General features: G+C 35.7%; 1 protein-coding gene across 1 annotated transcript in view; it reads right to left on the bottom strand.

The window, feature by feature from the left end:
- LGSN (lengsin, lens protein with glutamine synthetase domain) overlaps nucleotides 1-21,940 on the bottom strand; it is a gene marked incomplete at both ends in the record, with an annotated part of 29,337 nt that overhangs the window by 6,182 nt on the left and 1,215 nt on the right. The window contains 2 exons of the mRNA XM_079716136.1: nucleotides 6,308-6,505; nucleotides 9,009-9,138. Of these exons, the coding sequence (XP_079572262.1) occupies nucleotides 6,308-6,505; nucleotides 9,009-9,138 (328 nt within the window). The remainder of the gene's footprint in view (nucleotides 1-6,307; nucleotides 6,506-9,008; nucleotides 9,139-21,940) is intronic.

Raw genomic sequence — 21,940 nt, 5'->3', positions numbered from 1 at the left:
ACCACCTGCCATGTTGTTGTGTAATACAAGTTTACTGTCTTTCACCACTTGCATGTTAGCCCCAGGAGAGCTTACTTATTATGTATTTACTTACTTGCTATTGTATCCCCAGTACCTCCAAGCAGTACAGACATATCATAGGCACTCACTGGCTATTCCTTTAATAATTTAATAATTAATGTGATTTAATTATTTAGTTAAGTAATTAATACATCATGTGATTTGACCTTGTCTAATTAAAAAGTAAAAATTGGCATCACATTTTGATATGTATCCTAAGTATGAAATTTTCATTTAAAAGTTTAATTCTTTCACCAAATATGACAGCCCTATTCAATCAAATTTCATTTTCATGGCATCAACTAATCTGAATTGTCTGACTTTCTTTTCTTCAAATAAATTGCACTTCTTAGTTACAATTAAACCTTTTGGTCAGCCCTCCCCAGATGTGTATGATAGAGCATACATGTGTATGATAGAAGAGCAGACAGATATTTGCCATTTCAGGGGCTCATTTGTTTTTCTTATACTGTGGCTCCTGAGAGGTGCTCTCCTTTCCCATCTCCTCAGAGAGTTAATAAATTAAATCAATGTGCTTTTATAGTGGAAGTTTTATGGCTGTGAGTTTTTAAGGGGAAAAATAAGAAAACATGAAAAACCAAGCAAACCTCAAAGCTCTATAGCAGCTAGAAAGCCTTGGAGAAATGTCCATGTTCCATGACAATGAGGACATGTTTCAGTTATAGAGAACAAGCCATGGTCACTTATAAAAGGCAAATTAAATAGGTGTTTGGGCTTTCAGAAAACTCATTTCAAAAGAGGAAAAGTGCATTTGAGAGTACACTCTGTAATACATTCAGCTTAGGGACGGCTGCCATATTCCTTTCCTTCATCGACCTGGCTGCTCTGAGAGCCGCACTGTTAATGCAGATGTGACCCCACCTTTGGCCACATCACATTAGCCCAGCAGTATTGGAAAACACGGGTGGCAGAATAACCTGGTATAAAAGCCGGGACAAAAACAAAAACAATAAAAAGTGAGGGTAGGGGGAGTTATTCTTTGAAACAATACATTTTTAATAAATTCAAAGTAGTTATTATAGAGAAGAAAACACCACATTGAAATTCCTTACACTTATCTTGGAGATTTATTTTTATATTTATTTTGAAATTATTTATTGGTTGTTTGTTTGGAGTTGGATACTTTCTGGTACTTGGGGCCTGTAAAAAATCTAGCCCTGGGCCAAAGAAGAAGACTGTGAATTAATAAAGTTGAATCAATCAATGATTATACCCACACCCCTAGTCATAGTTGATTGGTGAGAAGAGAGCTCATGACACAGTTCTTTTCTCAGATATTTTGACTTGAGACTAAATAATGGTAAATTCCATTTCCCTTTTATGCCTGAAACTATATAAAACAAAGGTCACAAACTGTGAAAGAGCCAGTGTAGTCAGCAGATATTTTCTCATTAGCCTTCCCAGTGTTTGGAAATTTTTAAAATTAGTTGACACTTAAATATCAGAAAATTTCATATAAAAATCTTGAGTTCAACCTTCTCTTGAAAAAAGAGAAAGATTTGGCAATACTGGGTGAACATTTCTCTGCAGCAACCATTGGCTGGAACTCTGAGGTGGCCTTCAAATGGGGTATGTATGCATCCTCTAATCCATGGGTTGGCAAATGTTTTCTGTAAATGACCAGATAGTAAATATTCACAGCTTTGCAAGCCATGTGGTCTCTGAGTGAGTAGCACTCACTACTTTCTCACCAGCACACCTCACTCATTGGCATTATCTGTCTGGCCCCTGTGGCATTTGTATTGATAGTCCCTGATGCTTGGAGGCTGCCGGTGCTCATGTTCTTCACTTCATGGAGAAATTCATGAAGCCAAACACAGAAAGAGACATTCATGAAGCCACGGAGAAATGCAGACATGAGAGATGGTATGAATTTCTCCCGAGGATGTTGACACCCTAAACCTTGGAACATGTAGAATATGTTAAGCTGCGGGGCAAACAGGACTTTGCAGATGTAGTTAAGTTTATGGACCTTAAAACAGGGACATTGTCTTGTATTATTCAGGTGAGCCCTTAAAAGCAGAGAACTTTCTCCAGCAGTAGGCAGAAAAGAGGTGTGGAAGACAAGGAATTCATAGAAATTTCAAACATGAGAAATATCTGAGGCACTACTGGCTCAGAGATATAGAACCAAAGGCTTCCAGGAGCTAAGGGCCACCCCAGCTGGCAGCCAGCAAGGAAACAGGAACCTCAGTCTTATGACTGCAAGGAACTGGATTCTCCCAACAGTGTGAATGATCTTGTAAGTGTATTGTTTCCTAGAATCTCTAGCTAAGAACTAAGATGGCCGACGCCTTGATTTTGGCCTTGACATACTTGAGCAGAGAAATCAGATGTGCAAACCTAGACTTCCGATGTACAGAACTGTGAGATAATGAATTGTGTTCTTTTAAAATGCTAAATTTGTTATGGTGGCAACAGAAAATTAATATATAAGGAGCCTGACAGTGTTCACTTTCAGGCTCTGTGAACTTCTTAGGCCCTGTTTGTGGTAAAGAATTTAACCTTGCCCAAAGAGAGCTCTGGCCTTTACCCTTGGCCCTGACTGGTAATCTCTAAGCCCTTAGAATGTCCTGCCTGACAAGAGTGCCTTTGTTTTCCTTGTGTCTCTGGTCACACTAGAGAGTCCAGCAATGTCATTTATTACTGAGTCATGTGGCATCAGCTTGACCCCAGTGGAGCTGGAGACTGAGGTCAGCCGTGTGGCCAATTGACTGTGGAGCTCCAATAAAGACCTGCACACCAAGACTAAGGTGAGCTTCTCTGGTTGGCAATACTCCGTTTACATTGTCACACACCTTTGCCAAGAAAATAGTGTTTGTCCATGACTTCAGTGGCAGAGGACAAGTGGGAGTTCCATGCTTAGAACTTCCTTGGACTCTTCATCATGAAACCTTTCCTTAATTGAATTTAATCTGTATTTTGTTTTCATTGTAATCAACCATAACCTTGAGGATAATAGCCTTTGGTGAGTTCTTATAGCTAATTATCAACACTAAGGTTAGTCTTAGGGAACTCCCAGTCTTGAAATTGGTTTCAGAAGTGAGAGTAGCCTGGTAGACACTGTATCTTTAACCTTACACCCTGCTATATTTCTACCTTTCCAAACCTTGTTTGTTCAATCTTTTAATCATGGATTCCTATGTGGAATAAATAATTTTAAAATTAATTTCTATCACTTGGATCCCACAGATTTTTGACCAATACACTCATAGGCCAAAATAGCTATATCACTATCGATAACCCATAAATTTAGAATAAGAGAATTTTTAGTATCTGGTCTTACATTTAGGTCTTTAATTCATTTTGAATTTATTTTTGTGTATGGTGTTGGAGAATGTGCTAATTTCAATCTTTTCCATGTAGCTACCCAGTTTTCCCAGCAACACTTATTGAAGAGACTGTCTTTTCTCCATTGTATATTCTTGCCTCCTTTGTCATAGATTAGGTGACCATAGGTGCGTAGCTTTATCTCTGGGGTTTCTATCCTCTTCCATTGATCTATATTTCTGTTTTTGTGCCAGTATCATACTGTTTGATTACTGTAGCTTTGTAGTATAATCTGAAGTCAGGAAGCCTGATTCTTCCAGCTCCGTTTTTCTTTCTCATGATAGCCTTGGCTATTCAGGGTCTTTTGTGTCTCTATACAATTGTAAAATTTTTTGTCTAATTCTGTGAAAAATGCTACTGGTAATTTGATAGGGATTGCTTTGAATATATAGATTACTTTGGGTACTATAGTCATTTTGACAATATTCTTTCTTCCAATCCAAGAACATGGTATACCTCTTCAGCTGTTTGTGTCATCTTCAATTTCTTTCATCAGTATCTTATAGTTTTCTGAGTACAGATCTTTTGCCTCCTTAGGTAGGTTTACTCCTAAGTATTTTATTCTTCTTGATGTAAATGGGATTGTTTCCTTAATTTCTCCTGATCTTTAATTGTTAGTGTATAGGAATGAAAGAGATTTTGTAACCTGCAACTTTACTGAATTCATTGATGAACAATTTGTAGTTTTCTGGTAGCATCTTTAGGATTTTCTATATATAGTATCATGTCAACTGCAAACAGTGACAATTTTAGTTCTTCATTTCCAGTTTGGATTCCTTTTACCTCTTTTTCTTCTCTGATTGCCATGGCTAAGACTTCCAAAACTATGTTGAAAAACTCTTAGAGGAAAACATAGGCAGAATACTCTCTGACATAAATTGCAGCAAGATATTTTTTGATCCACCTCTGAGAGTGATGAAAATAAAAACAGAAATAAACAAATAGGACCTAATTAAACTTAAAGGCTTTTTCATAGCAAAGGAAACTATAAGCAAAATGAAAAGACAAACCACAGATTGGGAGAAAATATTTGCAAACGAAGCAACCAACAAGGGATTTATCTCCAAAATATACAAACAGCTCATGCAGCTCAATATCAAAAAACAAAATAATCCAATCAAAAATGAGTGGACGATCTAAATAGACATTACTCCAAAGAAGAAATACAGATGACCAAGAGGTACATGAAAAGATGCTTAACATCACTAATTATTAGAGAAATACAACTCAAAACTACAATGAGGTATCACCTCACACCGGTTAAAATGACTATCGTCAAAAAAATCTACAAACAATACATGCTGGAGAGGGTGTGGAGAAAAGGGAATCCTCCTGCACTGTTGGTGGGAATGTAAATTGATACAGCCACTATGGAGAACAGTATGGAGATTCCTTTAAATACTAAAAATAAAACCACCATATGACCCAGAAATCCCACTACTGGGCATATAGCCTGAGAGAACCATAATTCAAAAAGAGACATGTACCAGAATGTTCATTGCAGCACTATTTACAATTGCCAGGACATGGAAGCAACCTAAATGTCTATCAACAGATGAATGGATAAAGAAAACGTGGCACATATATACAATGGAATACCACTCAGCCATAAAAAGGAAAGAAATTGAGTTATTTCTAATGAGGTGGATGGACTTAGTCTGTCATACAGAGTGAAATAAGTCAGAAAGAGAAAAACAAATACCATATGCTAATGCACATATATGGAATATTAAAAAAAACGGTACTGGCGTACCTACTGGCAGGGTAGAAATAAAGACACAGACGTAAAGAATGGACTTGAGAACATGGGTGGGGGGAAGGGGGAAGCTGGGATGAAGTGAGAGAGTAGCACTTACATATGTACACTACCAAATATAAAATCGATGGCTAGTGGGAAACTGCTGCATAGCCCAGGGAGATCAGCTCAATGCTTTGTGATGACCTAGAGGGGTGGGATAGAGAGGGTGGGAGGGAGACTCAAGATGGAGGGGATATGGGGATATATGTATACTTGTAGCTGATTCACTTTGTTGTAAAACAGAAACTAACACAACATTGTAAAGCAACTATACTCCAATAAAGATATAAAAAATAAGATTAAATTAAAATAGAGCCACCATATGATCCAGAAATTCCACTCCTGAGCATATATCCAGAGAAGACCATAATTCAAAAGGATACATGCACCCCAATGTTCATTGCAGCACTATTTACAATAGCCAGGACAAGGAAGCAACCTAAATGTCCATCAACAGAGGAATGGTTAAAGAAGATGTGGTACATATATACAATGAAATGTTACTCAGCCATTAAAAAGAACAAAATAAGCCATTTGCAGCAACATGGATGGACCTAGAGTTTGTCATACTGAGGGAAGTATGAAGGGCAGAGAAAGACAAATATCATCTTATATGTGGGATCTTAAAAAAAGGTACAAATGAACTTATTAACAAAACAGAAATTGAGTTACAGATGTAGAAAACAAACTTACATTTACCAAGGGGGAAAGGGGGGAGGGATAAATTAGGATCAACATATACACACTATACATATATAACAGATAACTAATAAGAATCTTCTGTATAACACAATGAATAGTCAACACTCTGTAATGACCTATATGGGAATAGAATCTAAAAAAAAATAATAATACTAACAATTTTACTTTTAGAAAAGTCTTGAGAGAGCATGCATTGCAACCCTCCCATTTTCCAGATGAGCAGCCTAGTGGGGAAAGAAAACTGTAAAGCACTTTATAAATGACAGGTGTATAAATTATTTCAATTGTTCTGACTTTCAGGCTAGCATCTTCAACCGACAACACAATGTCACTAATTCAAATATAATTTGGGATTAGCAACTAGACCCATGTGCCAGTTTGTCCCAGAGTCCTTACCAGTATAGCTGGAGTTTGGGTGAAATTCACCACCAGGAGCGCTAGCTGATGTTTTATGGGGCAATGGCTTTATCACTATTGTCTGATCTTTGGAGTCCTTGTCATCTTCTGGCAAATGAGATTCAGCAGAGCCAGGTCCCATGACTGGTTTGTTGGTATCCCCCAATTTGTGACACACCATTTGGTTCCTAATCCTTTCTGTAGAAATAAAGAAAAATGTTAAGGTCTTCTGCCCATTTTTTATTAGGTTGTTTGTTTTCTTGATATGGAGTTTTATGAACTGTTTGTGTATTTTTTATATTAATCTCTTGTTGGTCTCATTGTTTGCAAATATTTTCTCCCATTCCATATGTTGTCTTTTCGTTTTGTTGATGGTTTCCTTTGCTGTGCAAATGCTTTTAAATTTGATTAGGTACCATTTGTTTATTTTTGCTTTTATTTCTTTTGCCTTGGCCTAAAGAAAATATTGACTGGTGTAAGAAAATATTGCTACAATTCATGTCTTTTAGGGGTTTCATGGTGTCATGTCTTATATTTAGGTCTTTAAACCATTTTGAGTTTATTTTTGTATATGGTGTGAGAGAATGTTTTAATTTCATTGATTTACATGCAGCTGTCTAACTTTCCCAACACTGCTTGCTGAAGAGATTGTTTTTTCTCTGTTGTATATTCTTGCCTTCTTTGTCAAATATTAATTGACCTTAAGTGTGTGGACTTATTTCTGGGCTCTTTATTCTGTTCCATTGATCTATATGATGCTTTTGTGCCAATACCATGCTGTTTTGATTACTGTAGCTTTGTAGTATTGTCTGAAATCTGGGACGGTTATACCTCCAGCTTTGTTCTTTTTCCTCAGCATTGCTTTGGCAGTTCTGGGTCTTTCGTGGTTCCATATAGATATTAGAGATATTTTTTCTAGTTTTGTGAAAAACGTCATAGGTAATTTGATAGAGATCACATTAAATCTGCAGATTGCTGTGGGTAGTATGGCCGTTTTATCAAAATGAAATAGATATTTCTCCAAAGAAGACATACAGATGGCCAACAGGCACATGAAAGGATGCTCAGTATCACTAATTATTAGAGTAATGCAAATCAAAATCAAAATGAGATATCACTTCACACCAGTCAGAATGGCTATCACCATAAAGTCTACAAATAACTGCTAGATTAAAAAAAGGGAACCCTCCTACACCTTTGGTGGAAATGTAAATTGGTGTAGCCACTATGGAAAGCAGTATGGAGGTTCCTTAAAAAACTAAAAATAGAGATACCATATGTTCCAGCAATCCCACTCCTGGGCATATATCCAGAAAAGATGAAAACTCTAATTCGAAAAGATACATGTACCCCGATGTTCATAGCAGCACTATTTACAATAGCCAAGACATTGGAACAACCCAAGTGTCCATAAACTGATGATTGGTTTAAGAAGGTGTGGTATGTGTGGTATGTATATATATATATATATATATATATATATATATATATATATATATATACATACATACAATGGAATATTACTCAGCCCCCAAAATGAAATATTGCTATGTGCAGCAACATGGATGGACCTAGAGATTATCATACTGGGTGAAATAAGTCAAACAGAGAAAGAGAAATATATGATAATCACTTATATGTGGAATCTAAAAAAGTAAGACAAATCTATATGCAAAACAGAAATGGACTTACAATTTCTGTAGTAGATTTAATGGTTTTCATAGAAACAAACTTATGGTTACCAAAGGGGAAATGGAGAGTGGGGAGGGAAAAAATTAGGAGTATGAGATTGACAGATACACATCACTATATATAAAATACATAAAAAACAAGGATTTACTGTATAACACGGGGAACAATATTCAATATCTTGTAGTAACCTATAATGGAAAATAATCTGAAAAAATTTATATAACTGAATCACTTTGCTGTACACCTGAAACTAACACAATATTATAAATCAACTATATGTCAGTTTAAAAAAGGAAAGAAACATGTTTAAAAATGTTGGTACTGTTTTCAACTGTCTTTCAATATGATGTAAAGAGGAATACTTGAGAAAATAATTTATTCCTAGGCAGTGACATACCAAATAAGGGGCAGTGGGAGTAGTTCACCCTGGTTTTAAGCCATATGGGGTTGCATTTTCTGTAGAGAACTTTAAAACAATAATAAAGTTTACAAAAGTCTAACTGCATTTTATTGTTGCCACGCACTGGCCATTTGTACTGCCCCTGCCTTGGAACACAACTCTTCCTAGAATTCAGACTGTTGTCCAAATCAACTCCTAGTTTCAGCACTGTTTCAAATCCATTGGAGTCTAGTTGGATTTCCAACATGTGTTATGAAAACTTAATCCACATATTTATTGTGGCCTCTCTCAGTAATGATCTTTGTACTCATTTCTCAGAGCAGAAATATGCTTCTCTTCTTACTCATATGTTCCTTCTGTTCTGTACTCTTTTGTTCACACTACTATTTTCCTAGTTCTACTCCCTTTAAATTCTAAATATTTTTATTATTTTTATATATTTATACTGCAAGCCTATATTTTCCTTCTTTTATGTTGCCTATGTAGGAATAAATTTTCTTTCTTTCTTTGCTTCTCCCATAGAAGAGAAGAAAAATGTTTTATGAAGAAGAGACCAAACAGAGATTGTCTTTGACTACATATTCTTGAGGGATCATAGTAGCAAGATACCTTTTGAGTTGTCTATATCAACTTCTCCTATTTCAGTTGAAAACATATGTAGTTTAGTGACTTCTTTTCTTGCCTTTCTTAAGTTACTCATCCTGCTGGCTTTAGTCTCATTACCTTCATCTCTGATGTCCTGTAATGATTAATAAACAAAAAGTCAAATAACAGATCATGCATACAATGAAATTTGGAGGTCAAGAAAGAATGATGATATAAAAATGACTCTATGAGACTTTAAAAACAAGGTAAATTTTGCTGTTTCCACATCCACTTGAATAATTCAAAATTAAGAGGCTCAACATTTTGCTGACAGGATGGATTTTCTGTATCTCTTTTTATATGTGGTACAAAAAATATCATCAAATAAATTAAAATCTTTCCCAACTAGCCAAGATTTTCTATATCTTTTACTCTGGGATATTTTGCATTATTTATTCTTAAGTAATTTTACCAAACTCATTTTAGCTTTAAAAATCCCTCTTTTATAATTTCTCTCTCTCTCTTTTTAGGATCTCTAATGTTTTTGACCAGAGACATAAGTATTATACCTAAGGAATTAGATTCTCCTCTTCTTACCTTCATCCTAATTGCATCAATATTTACTTCAAAAAAAGTACATGCTTTCATAAAATCCTATTTTGTGACTGTATTTTATGTGTGTGAAACAATATCATGCTCAAACTGTTTTATAGCTTGGGAAAACCTAAAGAAAAACATATTAAAACAAAATAACCTAACTTCAACACTCTAGTTATAATCTTTGACAGGATCCCTTGACAGAGCTGTCAAGGGCAATTCCCCACGGGGAGCTGGACAGTGAGGCAGGGGCTGGGGATGGAGAGCTCTGGTGTCTCTGCCCCATCAGCGGACAGAATCATCCCTGCAGTCCTGAGTCACAACTGAAATAAATAAGATATTTTTAAAATAAAAAGCTGACATTTTTTTCATTTATCCACTTTTATTTTTAATTCACTGAAATAATTTTTAAAAGAATCAATTATTTTCTACTCAAATGGCTTGATATTTTATGCACATCATAATGTACTGACTACAGATTCTATTTTAAGTTTTGTGTAGGTGTCATTACTTCTACCAAGTCAACTTTTCTGATTTTTTTAATGAAGTGTCATTGACTTAAAATATTATATTAGTTTCAGATGTACAATATTAAATATTTTTATAGAGTATACTCCATACAAAGTTATTATAAAATATTGACTATATTCCTTGTGCTACACATTATATCTTTGTAACTTATTTATTATCTACCTAGTAGCTTGTATCTCTTAATCATCTACTGCTATTTTGCCCATCCCTCCCCACACCTCTCACCTTTGGTAGTTTGTTCTCTGTATCTGTAAGTCTGTTTTTGTTTTGCTATATTTGTTCATTTTTTTAAATTCCACATATAAGTGAAAATATACAGTACTTGTCTTTCTCTGTCTGACTTATTTCACTAAGGATAATATGGCATATATATATATAATGGAATATTATTCAGACATAAAAAATGAAGTTTTGCCATTTGCAACGACTTGGATGAACCTGGAAGGAATTATGCTGACACTGGTACTTTTAATGTTTTTTTTTTTTACAAACTCCTCATTGTGGTTTGAGGTGAGAGGGTCAAGGTCAAAAACTATATTCTAAAATGTTTCGAGCTATTTTCTTTTTGAAGAGCTATTTCTGAAGTTTCCATCCCTGGAGGCAAGTTATAAATACATGTCCAGAGTGGTTGCTGGGGAACAGCTGTACCATTTGTCAATTAAATCAATTCAATCTCTGAAGACTAAAAGAAGAAACATGAATTTAACTGTTTTGTGTCTACATGTAGTTATGATACATTGTTCTTATTGTTACCATGTTTTTGAAAAAGATATATTTCATAGGATAAACTCTTTGTGTGATTTTTTTTCAAGGAACTAATATTTATTAAGCACTTAATGTATACTAAATGCCAACATTATACTTTAAATTTTTAAAATTTTATTATGGTAAGAACACTTAACATGAGATCTAGACTTTTAAATTTTGAAGCAATTTTTAAGTTGGCCATAGTGTTTTTTCTTTTTTTAACATCTTGTGTGATTTTAAATTTCACTTTTTAGAAAAGTGTGGTCTTTCACTACAGATAATCTTATATTTGGATCATGTGATGTTTATTGTTATAGTCATTTATTTTTTTCTAGTAGTTTATAATTTTATTCAAATATTTGTGTAAATTTTCCCTATGCACTTTGGATAGGTTTCTGACAGTGATATACTAGCCTTATTGTATATATTCACAATTTCTAAGATTGCATTGCCAGAAATATACATTATATAGTTGTAATTTTGGTAAATGTTTTTGCATATTCATGTCTCTGGTTATTTTTAAGAAGTCTTCTTTAGAAAATGACGTATTAGTCCAGTTACACAAATTTCAAAGGAAACTGAGCAGACTAATGTTTGTGTTAGTTTGATTCATTAGGGATCCTCTCATACACAGATTGATGGAATCAAATGCAACAAATTTTAAGATTTCTTCCAGCTTCAAACTCTAACTGCAACCAAATAACGATGTGTTACAATTGAGCACTCTGTCAGGCACATTTCTTCAGCATAACCCTCAAGACGTTAGAATCTTCATCCTACAAATGAGAAAAGTGAGACCCTGAGTAACTTGCCCAAGGCCACAAAAGTGAATGGAAAGTAGAGAGTATTGATGCAAACAGGTCCTTTGGTTTCCAAAATGCCTTCTGCTTCCTAAATTTCAGAGACTCAAACCCAGAGAATGTTTATTTTAGTAATTTTCACCTGCCTTTATATAAACCAGACCAAAAGGGGAAGTTTATTAAGAGAAAAACAAGGACAATTTATCGAGTTCCTAAACTGAGAATTTCACCAATAAGAACCCTAGAACTAAGTCATAGTATGTGCCTCTGACTCCAAAATAGATGTTCAATTTTTTTTTTCAAATGAAGAATACATTTAGTTCAGTCCTTTGATTTTCCTTTATATACTAAAATGATCATTTCTATAATAGCTCAAAGAAATTTAGTGGATCCCTGATTTACCTCACCTCCAATAAGTATTTTTATTCTCTTTAATCTCTTAACTACATTTAGTTACAATGTGAATGATGTTTCAGTAAAAAAAAATTCTACTAGTCAAGATTCATGTGATTTGAGTCCTAATTCTGACTTTTCCCTAAGAAGCAAGTCCTCTGGAGCCTTGGTATTTTCATCTGTAAACACTGCTATAAGTACAATTCCCCAAAGTATATTAACATTTTACAAGTATTTTTATAACCAAACAATATGTTATATCTTATTTAATACTCAAAACTTTCAGGGAACATTTATTATCACCTATGTTTTGCCAAGGCAGAAACAGGTTCACCAGGATTAAATGATTTGTTCAAGGTCATATAACTGCCAAGGAAGAATGGGAATTATCTGAGGAGCTTCCCACATCACCATAGCAGACAGCTGAACTAAATGAAATTCCACCTCTATATTATAGGATTACAAAAATTGTAAAAATTTGTTCACTCAACTCCCTCAGTTACATATTCTTCTATAATTATATTGTGTTTTAATAACTGTTTCCTGAATAAGGGTTAAAACCATCTTAAGTCACTATCAGCTTAAAGTTCATCAGTCCAAACAATGAGGACTATGGGTAAGGTAAAATCAAAGACATAAAAATAAATAAAACATGGTCCCTTTCATAAAGAATCTTACAATCTAGTATAGGTGATAAAGTGTTGTTATTGAAGTTGAAGGCTCCCATGTTACAAAGAAAGAGATAGTTAGGCTACCCTAGTTCAGAGGCAGCAAACTCAATGCTGAACTGGTAACAGAGACGCAGTGGGCTGTATGGTAAGCACCAGAGCTGACATCCATCCAAGGAAGGAACCAATGTGTGGGTCTAGCCAATAGTTGCCATGACAAAATGTGGCCCTAGTGATGCCAGTTTTCCAAATTTCCAAGGAATGCCAGAAATCTGGATTTTCATTTGAAGTTGTATGATTTTTTTAAATGTTGACAATCAATTTAAAGTATAAAGTAAGTAGTAAAGAAGAAAAGAAAGATACTCAAGTCCCATATAGCCAGATCTCAAAAAGACTGGAATGTTGTTCAGAATATTCAGCAGTGCTAGAGGCCCCGGGCGCAATGATAGCAGCAGAGACTACCTATCTTTTCCCCAGCAGTGGTGGCTAGTACAGATGGTCAAGATATTTAACCATTAGTACAGATAATAAAAATAACAAATACTTTTATTTTACCTACTATGTGTCAGCTCTCTTCTAAATGCTCTGCGTTTCGTCTCAGAACAACCACTTGAGATAGATACATTGTCATCTCCATTTTAGAGATGAGTAAAACTGAGTCAAAGAAAGACTAATTAGTCCACACATCTTGTAAATGGTAGAGCTAGGACTCGAACCCAGGTAATTGGCTCCAGAGCACAAGTGCTTAATGCATTGTTAATGAATACAGTCAGAATGCCCCAGAATCATTGCTGGGGTGCTGGGAAGCCAGAACAGGATTCTAGAGGGTCCCTGCAGGACCAGGTGTTAACTCTATAGTAGATGGATTATGGAGAGGTCTAAGGGCCCCAGGGAAACAGTAGGAGAGCTAGAGAAGTTCAGAGAGTTGGGGTACCTTCAAGGGACTATTGTCAGCAGCTGTTTGCCAACCAGTTTAGAAATGTTTATCAAGTAGTTGACATTACGGGTGCAGCCAACAAATTCCCTGGTTACACCGTTAAGTCAGACAAGCAGTGCCTGATGCTTAGTACTAAATAGATGTTAGTCATGATTATCTTTACCCAGGCACCGTGCATTACTGAGGATCTCTGCTTCAAAGATACCTCTTTCTAGGCTACCTCATGGTCCCTTAACTCATGAGAGATGACTCCTATTCAGTCAGGCTCTAATCCCTTCCTTTTCTAAGCATCTCTAGACTCTGAACACAGTAAGCTAGTGGAACCTCTCAGAGAGGTGAGGGTATGTCAAGTAGTCTGAGGGTTCTCAGTGGGGAGCCAACATACTCATGCTTGTAATCTACAGCACTGCTATTAAACAGGCAGATTGTTTTATAAATAGGGTCTTCAGAGAGTCTTCAGGGAAACTAGGCCAAGCTTAAACAGCAGAGGGGACACTTGAACTAAAGATAGAAAGAAGTCAATAAACGAAGCTGGAAAAACCATGAGCATAAACACGGATATGTGCGAACATGAACATCTAATTTATGCTTAATTTGGACAGTCTCAAAATTCTACTACAACAGGTTGACTCTGATTTCTTTTGATTTTTCCACCAGAGAAGTTTTTCACACTTCAGATACTTTTCTACTATCATTCTATCAGATGACTTCAGTTCATACACAGGAATGGCCTTTAAAGAATATTTCATATTACAAGATATTTTCATAATTCATGTTTTTCTCATCACAGCATTTCCTTTGAAAATTGTTCATATGGCTTAATATGTTTGTCATTTTGCATTTCCACTCAGTGGCTGATCAAGTTAACTAAAAGATTTAACCTAAAGGGGTACTGCCAAGCATTAAATTTAGGCATAATTTAACCTAATAAGTTTCTTTCCAATAAAGTAACCAGTGTTATTTAGATTCTAGATATCACTGATTCTGTTCATTTACATTTTTTTGTGTGTGTGTGTGGTACGCGGGCCTCTCACTGTTGTGGCCTCTCCCATTGCGGAGCACAGGCTTCGGACGTGCAGGCTCAGCGGCCATGGCTTACGGGCCTAGCCGCCCCATGGCATGTGGGATCTTCCTGGACCGGGGCAGGAACCCATGTCCCCTGCATCGGCAGGCAGACTCTCAACCACTGCACCACCAGGGAATCCCCTGTTCATTTACTTTTAATTTTCTGTTACCTTTTCAATGTCAATACTTTAAAAATCCCTGTTTTAACCCCTGTATACTGGCTATAGTCTGTGGTATAATTATTAACGCATTTACCATACACTCTGATTTTGTTGATGAGGGGAGATGCATGAAACAGCCAGCAAGAAAAATAAATAAATAAATCCCACATCCCTACATCAAGTTTTTTTGTTTTTTTTGTTTCTTTTTTTAATTTTTCTTTTTGTTTTTGTATTTGCTTGCTTGCTTTCTCGTGTACCTCCCCTCATTAATAAAATCAGAGTTTGGGGTTGACATGTACACACTGTTATATTTAAAATGTATAACCAACAAGGACCTACTGTACAGCACAGGAGGAAAAAAGTCACATCAAGTTTTAACATGTGTTAGAAATAATGTTAAAAAGGATCAGTGATTATCAAATTTAAAAGAATATATCAAAGAGAAAAGAATTTCAGTTTCCTTAAAATGTATTCTTCAAAGAAAGAGGGAAGAAATGTGTTCAAAATATTTGTAGAAAAGATATTTCAAAGAACACATTCTAAACTAACATCAACTTATCTAAAAATATCCATACCTATTATACACTTTTCCTACTTCTGGCAACTTGGTCTAAGAAAATAATTCAAAATATGTAAAGTGATATGCATGTCCAGTGCCATCTTTGTTATAATAGTGAAAACTTGAAAGCAGCATAAAGTAGGAAGAGTTAAATACAGTGTGGTAATTCTGTTCAATAATTCCCCATTTAAAAGTAAGTGCTTCCATTTCCCACATTTTTCTTAGATTACCACAGTCATTACTGACTTCCTCCTTACCTTCAGTGTTACCATTCTCCTACCCATCCTCCAGAATTCTGCCCATATCACTTCTCTAAATCACAATTTTGTCTTGCTATTTCTCTGCTTAGGATACTTCCACAGTTTCCCATCTCCTTCAGGAAAAATTCAAATTAGTATTATCTGAGGCCCTGCATAACCCAGGCTTACCAATCTCTCCAAACCCTAAGGCAATGATTAGTTTAGCCGAAGTATCATGATTCCTTAAGTGCCATGTATGTATTTAGGTGCCCCTTCTAGAATTAAGAACTTCTGCAGCCATAAACCAAGGAACTACTTAGACCTCCCAATATCCACTTGGGCAATCTAGGGTAGAGATTACAGTGATCTGAACTAGGATAATGGCTGTGGAGATGAGGCAAAAAATGAGCATACTACAGATATATTTGGGAGGTAGGTTTGGCAGGTCGGTGATTGACTGGATATAGGAAATAAAGTAGGCAGAAAGATTCAAGATAGCAGTAAGGTTTCTGACCAGGAAACCCAAATGAGGAGGAGACCTGAGAGGAGAGTTTCTGGGTTCTATTTTGGGTATAAAGAATCTAAGATAAGTGTGTCATCTGGAGGTATCCAGCAAATATTAGCCATATGGGTCAGAACTCAAAAGATGAAACAAAAGGAAAAAAACAAAGGCCTGACAGTGGTTGGAATTATTAAGGAAAAAAGAGCAGAGACTGAAAAAAATAAGGACTAAGATAAAAATGAGAACAATATTTAATGATTAAACATAGAAATTTGTTTATAGAACAAATAATAGAACATAGAAATTTGAATCCCCGACAGTAGTCAGAGAACAAAGGATGAGAATGTGAAAGAAAAAACTGCGACAGGATGGCTTCACTGACATAAAAAAGATAAAAGCTGTATTTAAAAGAAGGGAGCACCAATAGGCCATGCTACTGAAATGATAAATAAAGTTAGTATTAAAACTTGCCCATTGTTTTTTGCAACCAGGTCACTGGAGGCCTTGGTAAGAGCAGTTTCAGTGAAAGAATGTGAGCAGCAGCCAGACTGCAATAAACTGAGGAGGACTGAGAAGTGCTCAGTCCTGGGTCCACACACAATAAGTGCATCAGAGATGTCCACCACCATCGAGTGGAGACAGGCAGGACATACAACTCAAAAATACAAGAGAAGAAGACAGACAGGATGGCCACTGGGAGAGTGCATAGGGGTCCAAGAAAAGCTTATGTTGCTTTTAGGAAGAAAAGTCTTACATGAATTGTATTTAAATATTGATGAAAGGAGTCTATAAAGAAGGGGATGTTGAAGAAAGGAGAAAAAGGATAAAGCGAGATCCCTGAAAGGGCAAAAAGTATGGAAACTAGAGTTGAAATGAAGGAATAACTTATATATCTCCTTCCATAAGAGGAAGTAAAGAAGATAGAAGACAGAAGGTTAGAGGAGGGGAGAAGAGGAAAAATCTGGAGGAAGAGGAGAATTAGGAGTAGGAGAGAAAGAAGGGAATCCTCAACGTTTAATGAGTGCTTTTTAGATGATATAACTGTACCTCAGTAAGATTAATTGCACCTAATGTGTGGCAGATTATGAATTTAAAACTAATTTTAAACTTTGATCTTTCTTATCCATTCTGGGTGTGCTCAGAAAGTAAGTATATGGAAAACTAAAGGCTTAAGAAGAATGGAAGTGGTTTGACATAGACATAGCAGAGAACGAGAAAAAGCCAACTCAGGAAACAATAATGTCTAGTGTCTAAAAGAACTGAAGACTTTAAAGTTTTAGTGGCACCAATCTTCACAGGTAAATTCTTTTTCTCCAGCAAAGCTCTGTTGGGGTTGTGAAAAACACAGGGTTAAGGTTTTGTGATGATACAAACTCAGGAAGACAATGACAAAAATAAGTTGAAGATATTGGCAAGTAAGAGGCTAAAATAATGAGACATGAAATCCAAGACAGATGGCATAGGAAGTGAAATCAGGAAAGACTTACACAGAGAACCTAGTCAAGGGATTGGAGAGTCCTAGAAGGGGCCATTTTAGATATACCCTTGAGCTTAATATATTGACTAGAATAAAATGGAAATTGATTAAGTATTTTCTAATAAATGAATGAATGAATGGCAACCAAGGTCTACACACGGCCAGAAGGGACATTTGATTCAGATCTCTCCTTCATAAATAATACTAAATGAGATTTCTTTGAATGTCCAACAGGACCTGATAGTAATCCAATAGGTTGACATAATCAAAACAGCTTTCCTAGATAAAATATTATGTGGAATCCTTCAAAGTTTTCTCGAGAAGGGCTTAGAGAAAGAGAAGCTTCTGCTGGTGACAAGCTGCTCCACAACTTTGTCCCCTCTCCCCACTAATTTCACCTTTCCTTCGGGGTTTTTTTTCACCGTCTTTATCCTCAAAATGACACCTTGTCTCCAGGGTTATGATTACTCCCTTTAAAATATAGAACCTTATTTCCAATGCTTCCTTATAGCATAGCTGAAACATGCTAATATTTCAAAAGAATGTTCTAACATTAAAGAACTATATGAAATAAAATAAAGAAAACTCAGAAACATTCAAGAAAACCAAAATATTCACTTTCTGTAGTCCTGGCAGTTAACTACGTTTGTATACTCTGATCTGTTCTATGTCTTATTTAAAATGTTGGTCAAATTATTATCCTTTTAAGTTGTCTGGCTCCCCAGATAAATAAACATCATTTGGAGTTTATTTTAAAACTTCAGGGATTTCCCTGGCTGTCCAGTGGTTAAGAATCTGAGCTTCCACTGCAGGGGACACAGGTTCGATAACTGGTGGGGGAACTAAGATCCCACATGGCAATAAATAATTAAATAGAAAAAGAAAAACTTCAACACCTTTTTATGGCCTAGTGAGTAATTCACTCCTTCCACCAAGCTGTTTCTGCAAAGTCACTTTAGTCTTATGCTAAATTAGAGAGTCCCTGAGATCATTATGCACAAGGACCCAACTTATAGAAAATAAGATATTCTTACAAAGACACTATCCACATATCTACTTATTCTAAAAACTAGACCTTCATCTTTACATTTTAAAGAATTTTCATCCTTAAACCGTGTTGCATTTTAGGAGCCTTCATCTGAATACATGAAAAGCAATAAGAAATTTCAGTCTTTTTTTAAAACTTCACATTCCAACCTAAGAGTGCCATCTCCATCCTTTGAAGTGAAATTATGCATCGACGAAAAGTACAAATAAATTTTTTGGAAGTTACAGAGAATCTAAATTTTACTTAATATAATGGGCTAAAATGGGATGGGCTATTTGGAAAAGTGTCAAGTTTCTTGTCCTCAAGCTCATTTGTGGAGAGGTTATAGAGTCAAATGTCAGAGATGACCCAGATCATTTCCAGTTCTACCACCATAGATACGCACCACCTTTGCAATAAAATAATCTATATACTAGTTGGCAGATTAGGTGGAACATAATATATATCCACATCCGCCCAAGAATTATAGAGAAACTGTCATTATAAAAAGCCTCTGTGTGAAGCAATTGTCACAGTGTAAATGATATGGCTGCTCCTCAAGTGAAGAGTTGGGATCTTGCTTCCATTCCCAGCAAGATGGCAAATAAGCAACATCAGCACCAAGCCCAGAGCGAATCGCAACTTTGGGGGCAAAGCAAAATCTGCAATAGTACATTCTATACAAGAAAAAAAAAAGCCTAATCAATAGTTTCAGAGAAGGGAAAAAATGCTCTTATAAAGGTCTAACAACATGTTATTTTCATAACATGAAACTAAATAACAAAGGAAGCTGAAATAATAAAGGAAGCAAAACGTTCAGTCAATTCTCTGGGCTTGGTGCTGGTATACCAGTCTTACTTTGCTTTTTCATAGTGAACCAAAAAATAAATCTCCATGTTTTCCAGAGAAATTAAGATTTTCACCTAAAAATATATTTATCTGTGTAGATAGGATCAAAGTAATTTTTGAAGGCTTTGTGGATGGGCAGAAAAGCAACAAATATACTTCAATAGGAAGAAAAAACTTGTAGAAAAATTTTAATGTACATTTAGCATATAATATAATACATATAATATTTATGATAATGGATTCTTGTAATACAGTTGAAATAAGATCCAAGAACATTATAGAACTGTTGGTGAAAATATCAACTGATAGGCTGCAGTAGATAAATATACTGGGTCTCATCAAAAATATTTTAAACATGACAGGAGAAGGCATTCTATCTTTTTAGAAATATGATGTGCCTATAACTAGAATACTAAATATAGTTCTCATCACTATACCTTAGGAAAGACTTAATGGGCTAGAAGTGAATAGATGTGTGTTTATATAAAAGTATACCACATATAATTTTTTCATTATGACATAGAAAAGCAAATGAAGTTCTACCATGTAAAGAAAAAGTGTAAAACTCTTTAAGGCTGTAAAAATGAAAACTTAGGAAAGATATTACTAGTCAGTCTAAAATATACTAAAGTATGTATGATAACTAATTCCTGTTTCATGAGTACTCACTGTGTTGTAAGCACTATTCTAAGCACTTTGCATGTATTAAGACATTTAATCCCTCCACAACACCTCTTCCATTTGGTAATATTAATGTCCAAATGAAGCAGAGAGAAGTCCAATAATTTGCCCCATGTGACACCGATAATAAGTAATAGAGCTGAGATTAAAACACAGACATTTTGGCTTCAGGGAATGTACTCTTAGCCACTGCATGTGAAACACAAACCTAATTTTTTAACATTGAGAGAGGCACTTAATGAACTGGAAGGAGGTACATTTGAGGCAAATGAACGTAAGTATAAAATGAGATAAAAACCTTGAAATCTGAAAACAAGACTTTGAATCCTAAAAGACAAAACACATTTAAAATATAAAAATAGAATCATGAAGTCTTTATAAACTTGCACACACAGTAGCATAGAGCAGGAAAAGTAGGGTAAGTTTGGGTAGGTAAATCTCTAGCCTTGAGTGCGACCTCAGTCAGTTACAGCCTCCCCTGGTGCCACGCTTGCTGCTGACACATACAGAGGCTGCAGAGGATGAGAAGCCTCTGGCCTCACCCCAACTGGCACCCATTTCTCTTCCACATTTCAATGTGGAAGGCTCAGCCTTTTGTGTCCACCTGGGTGGATGTTTTCTGTATTGAGCCATAAGCATCTACATGGCAGAGAGTAGATCTTACCCAGGTCTCTTGGCATATCATGCAACTCAGTGCCGCATTCAAGGTTTTTGATAGATTTTAATTTTGATAACTTGATGTGCTGCTACTTTCCTCAATTTCACAATGTCATACACCCATAGGGTGTATTTTGAGGAATAAGAATGTGTTTTTGATCTATTTTCTTTTCACCACTGATAAGAATTTGGCTGAATGCATGACTTCATGACATTGGAATAGGGAATGTCAGTAAAATATTCTTTAGGGACATACCATATCTAAGGTTAATAACAGTTCATTTTTACTAAAGACTCTGACACCCTCCTGAATCCATCAGGTCTTTGTTAACCTCGTGCTGCTGCTGCTTACTTTACCAGAGTGTCTGGTACAGCACACAATCACTGTCCTTTTCTAGACATCAGTTAACAGGAAAAGGATATCACACACCATCTCCCCCGCTCCTCCCATATTCATTCTCTCTCTGAAATATGACCCTAGGCAGGAAAGCACAGAGGAGGTTACTCAATGAAGAGTTGGGTCAAGTGGACACCAAGACTCACCTTTACTACATCTACTACATCTATTAAATATAATGTCCATCCCAGTTACAAAGGAACTTTTTCCCAAAAGGCAGAATATATCTTTTGTTGTAAAAATTGTGTACTTTAAAATCATATTGTTGGTTTTTGTATTCTCCTAAGAGTGAACTATCAACATTTGGTCTAGACTGGTCTTGGGGAGAGTGTGACTCATATATTTTCACAAAATCTGGGTCACCTGGAATCCTTAAAATTGTGGAAGGTGGGGGAGAAAATACAGTTCTGCCATGGGCTCAGGAGTAGTAAAACCTAACCCAAGAAGAAATTAAATAGTTAGAAATCAAAATTTCAAAAAGCTATTATGTGTATACTAATCACTTTCTTTCTCTAAGCCATCATTTGCAGCTACAAGTTTACTTTCAGACTAATTTGTTCTCTTACACATGTCTATCATTTGATGCCTCTGACAATGACAGGACACTACTTGATAAGCCACAGCCACTCCACAGTGGGTCCCTTCTTCACACAGTGTAAACCAGTTCCC

Source organism: Hyperoodon ampullatus (assembly GCF_949752795.1).
Source record: "Hyperoodon ampullatus genome assembly, chromosome: 12".
NCBI lineage: Eukaryota > Metazoa > Chordata > Mammalia > Artiodactyla > Ziphiidae > Hyperoodon > Hyperoodon ampullatus.
Note: the sequence above shows the minus strand (reverse complement) of the source record. Positions and strands in the feature narration are given on the sequence as shown.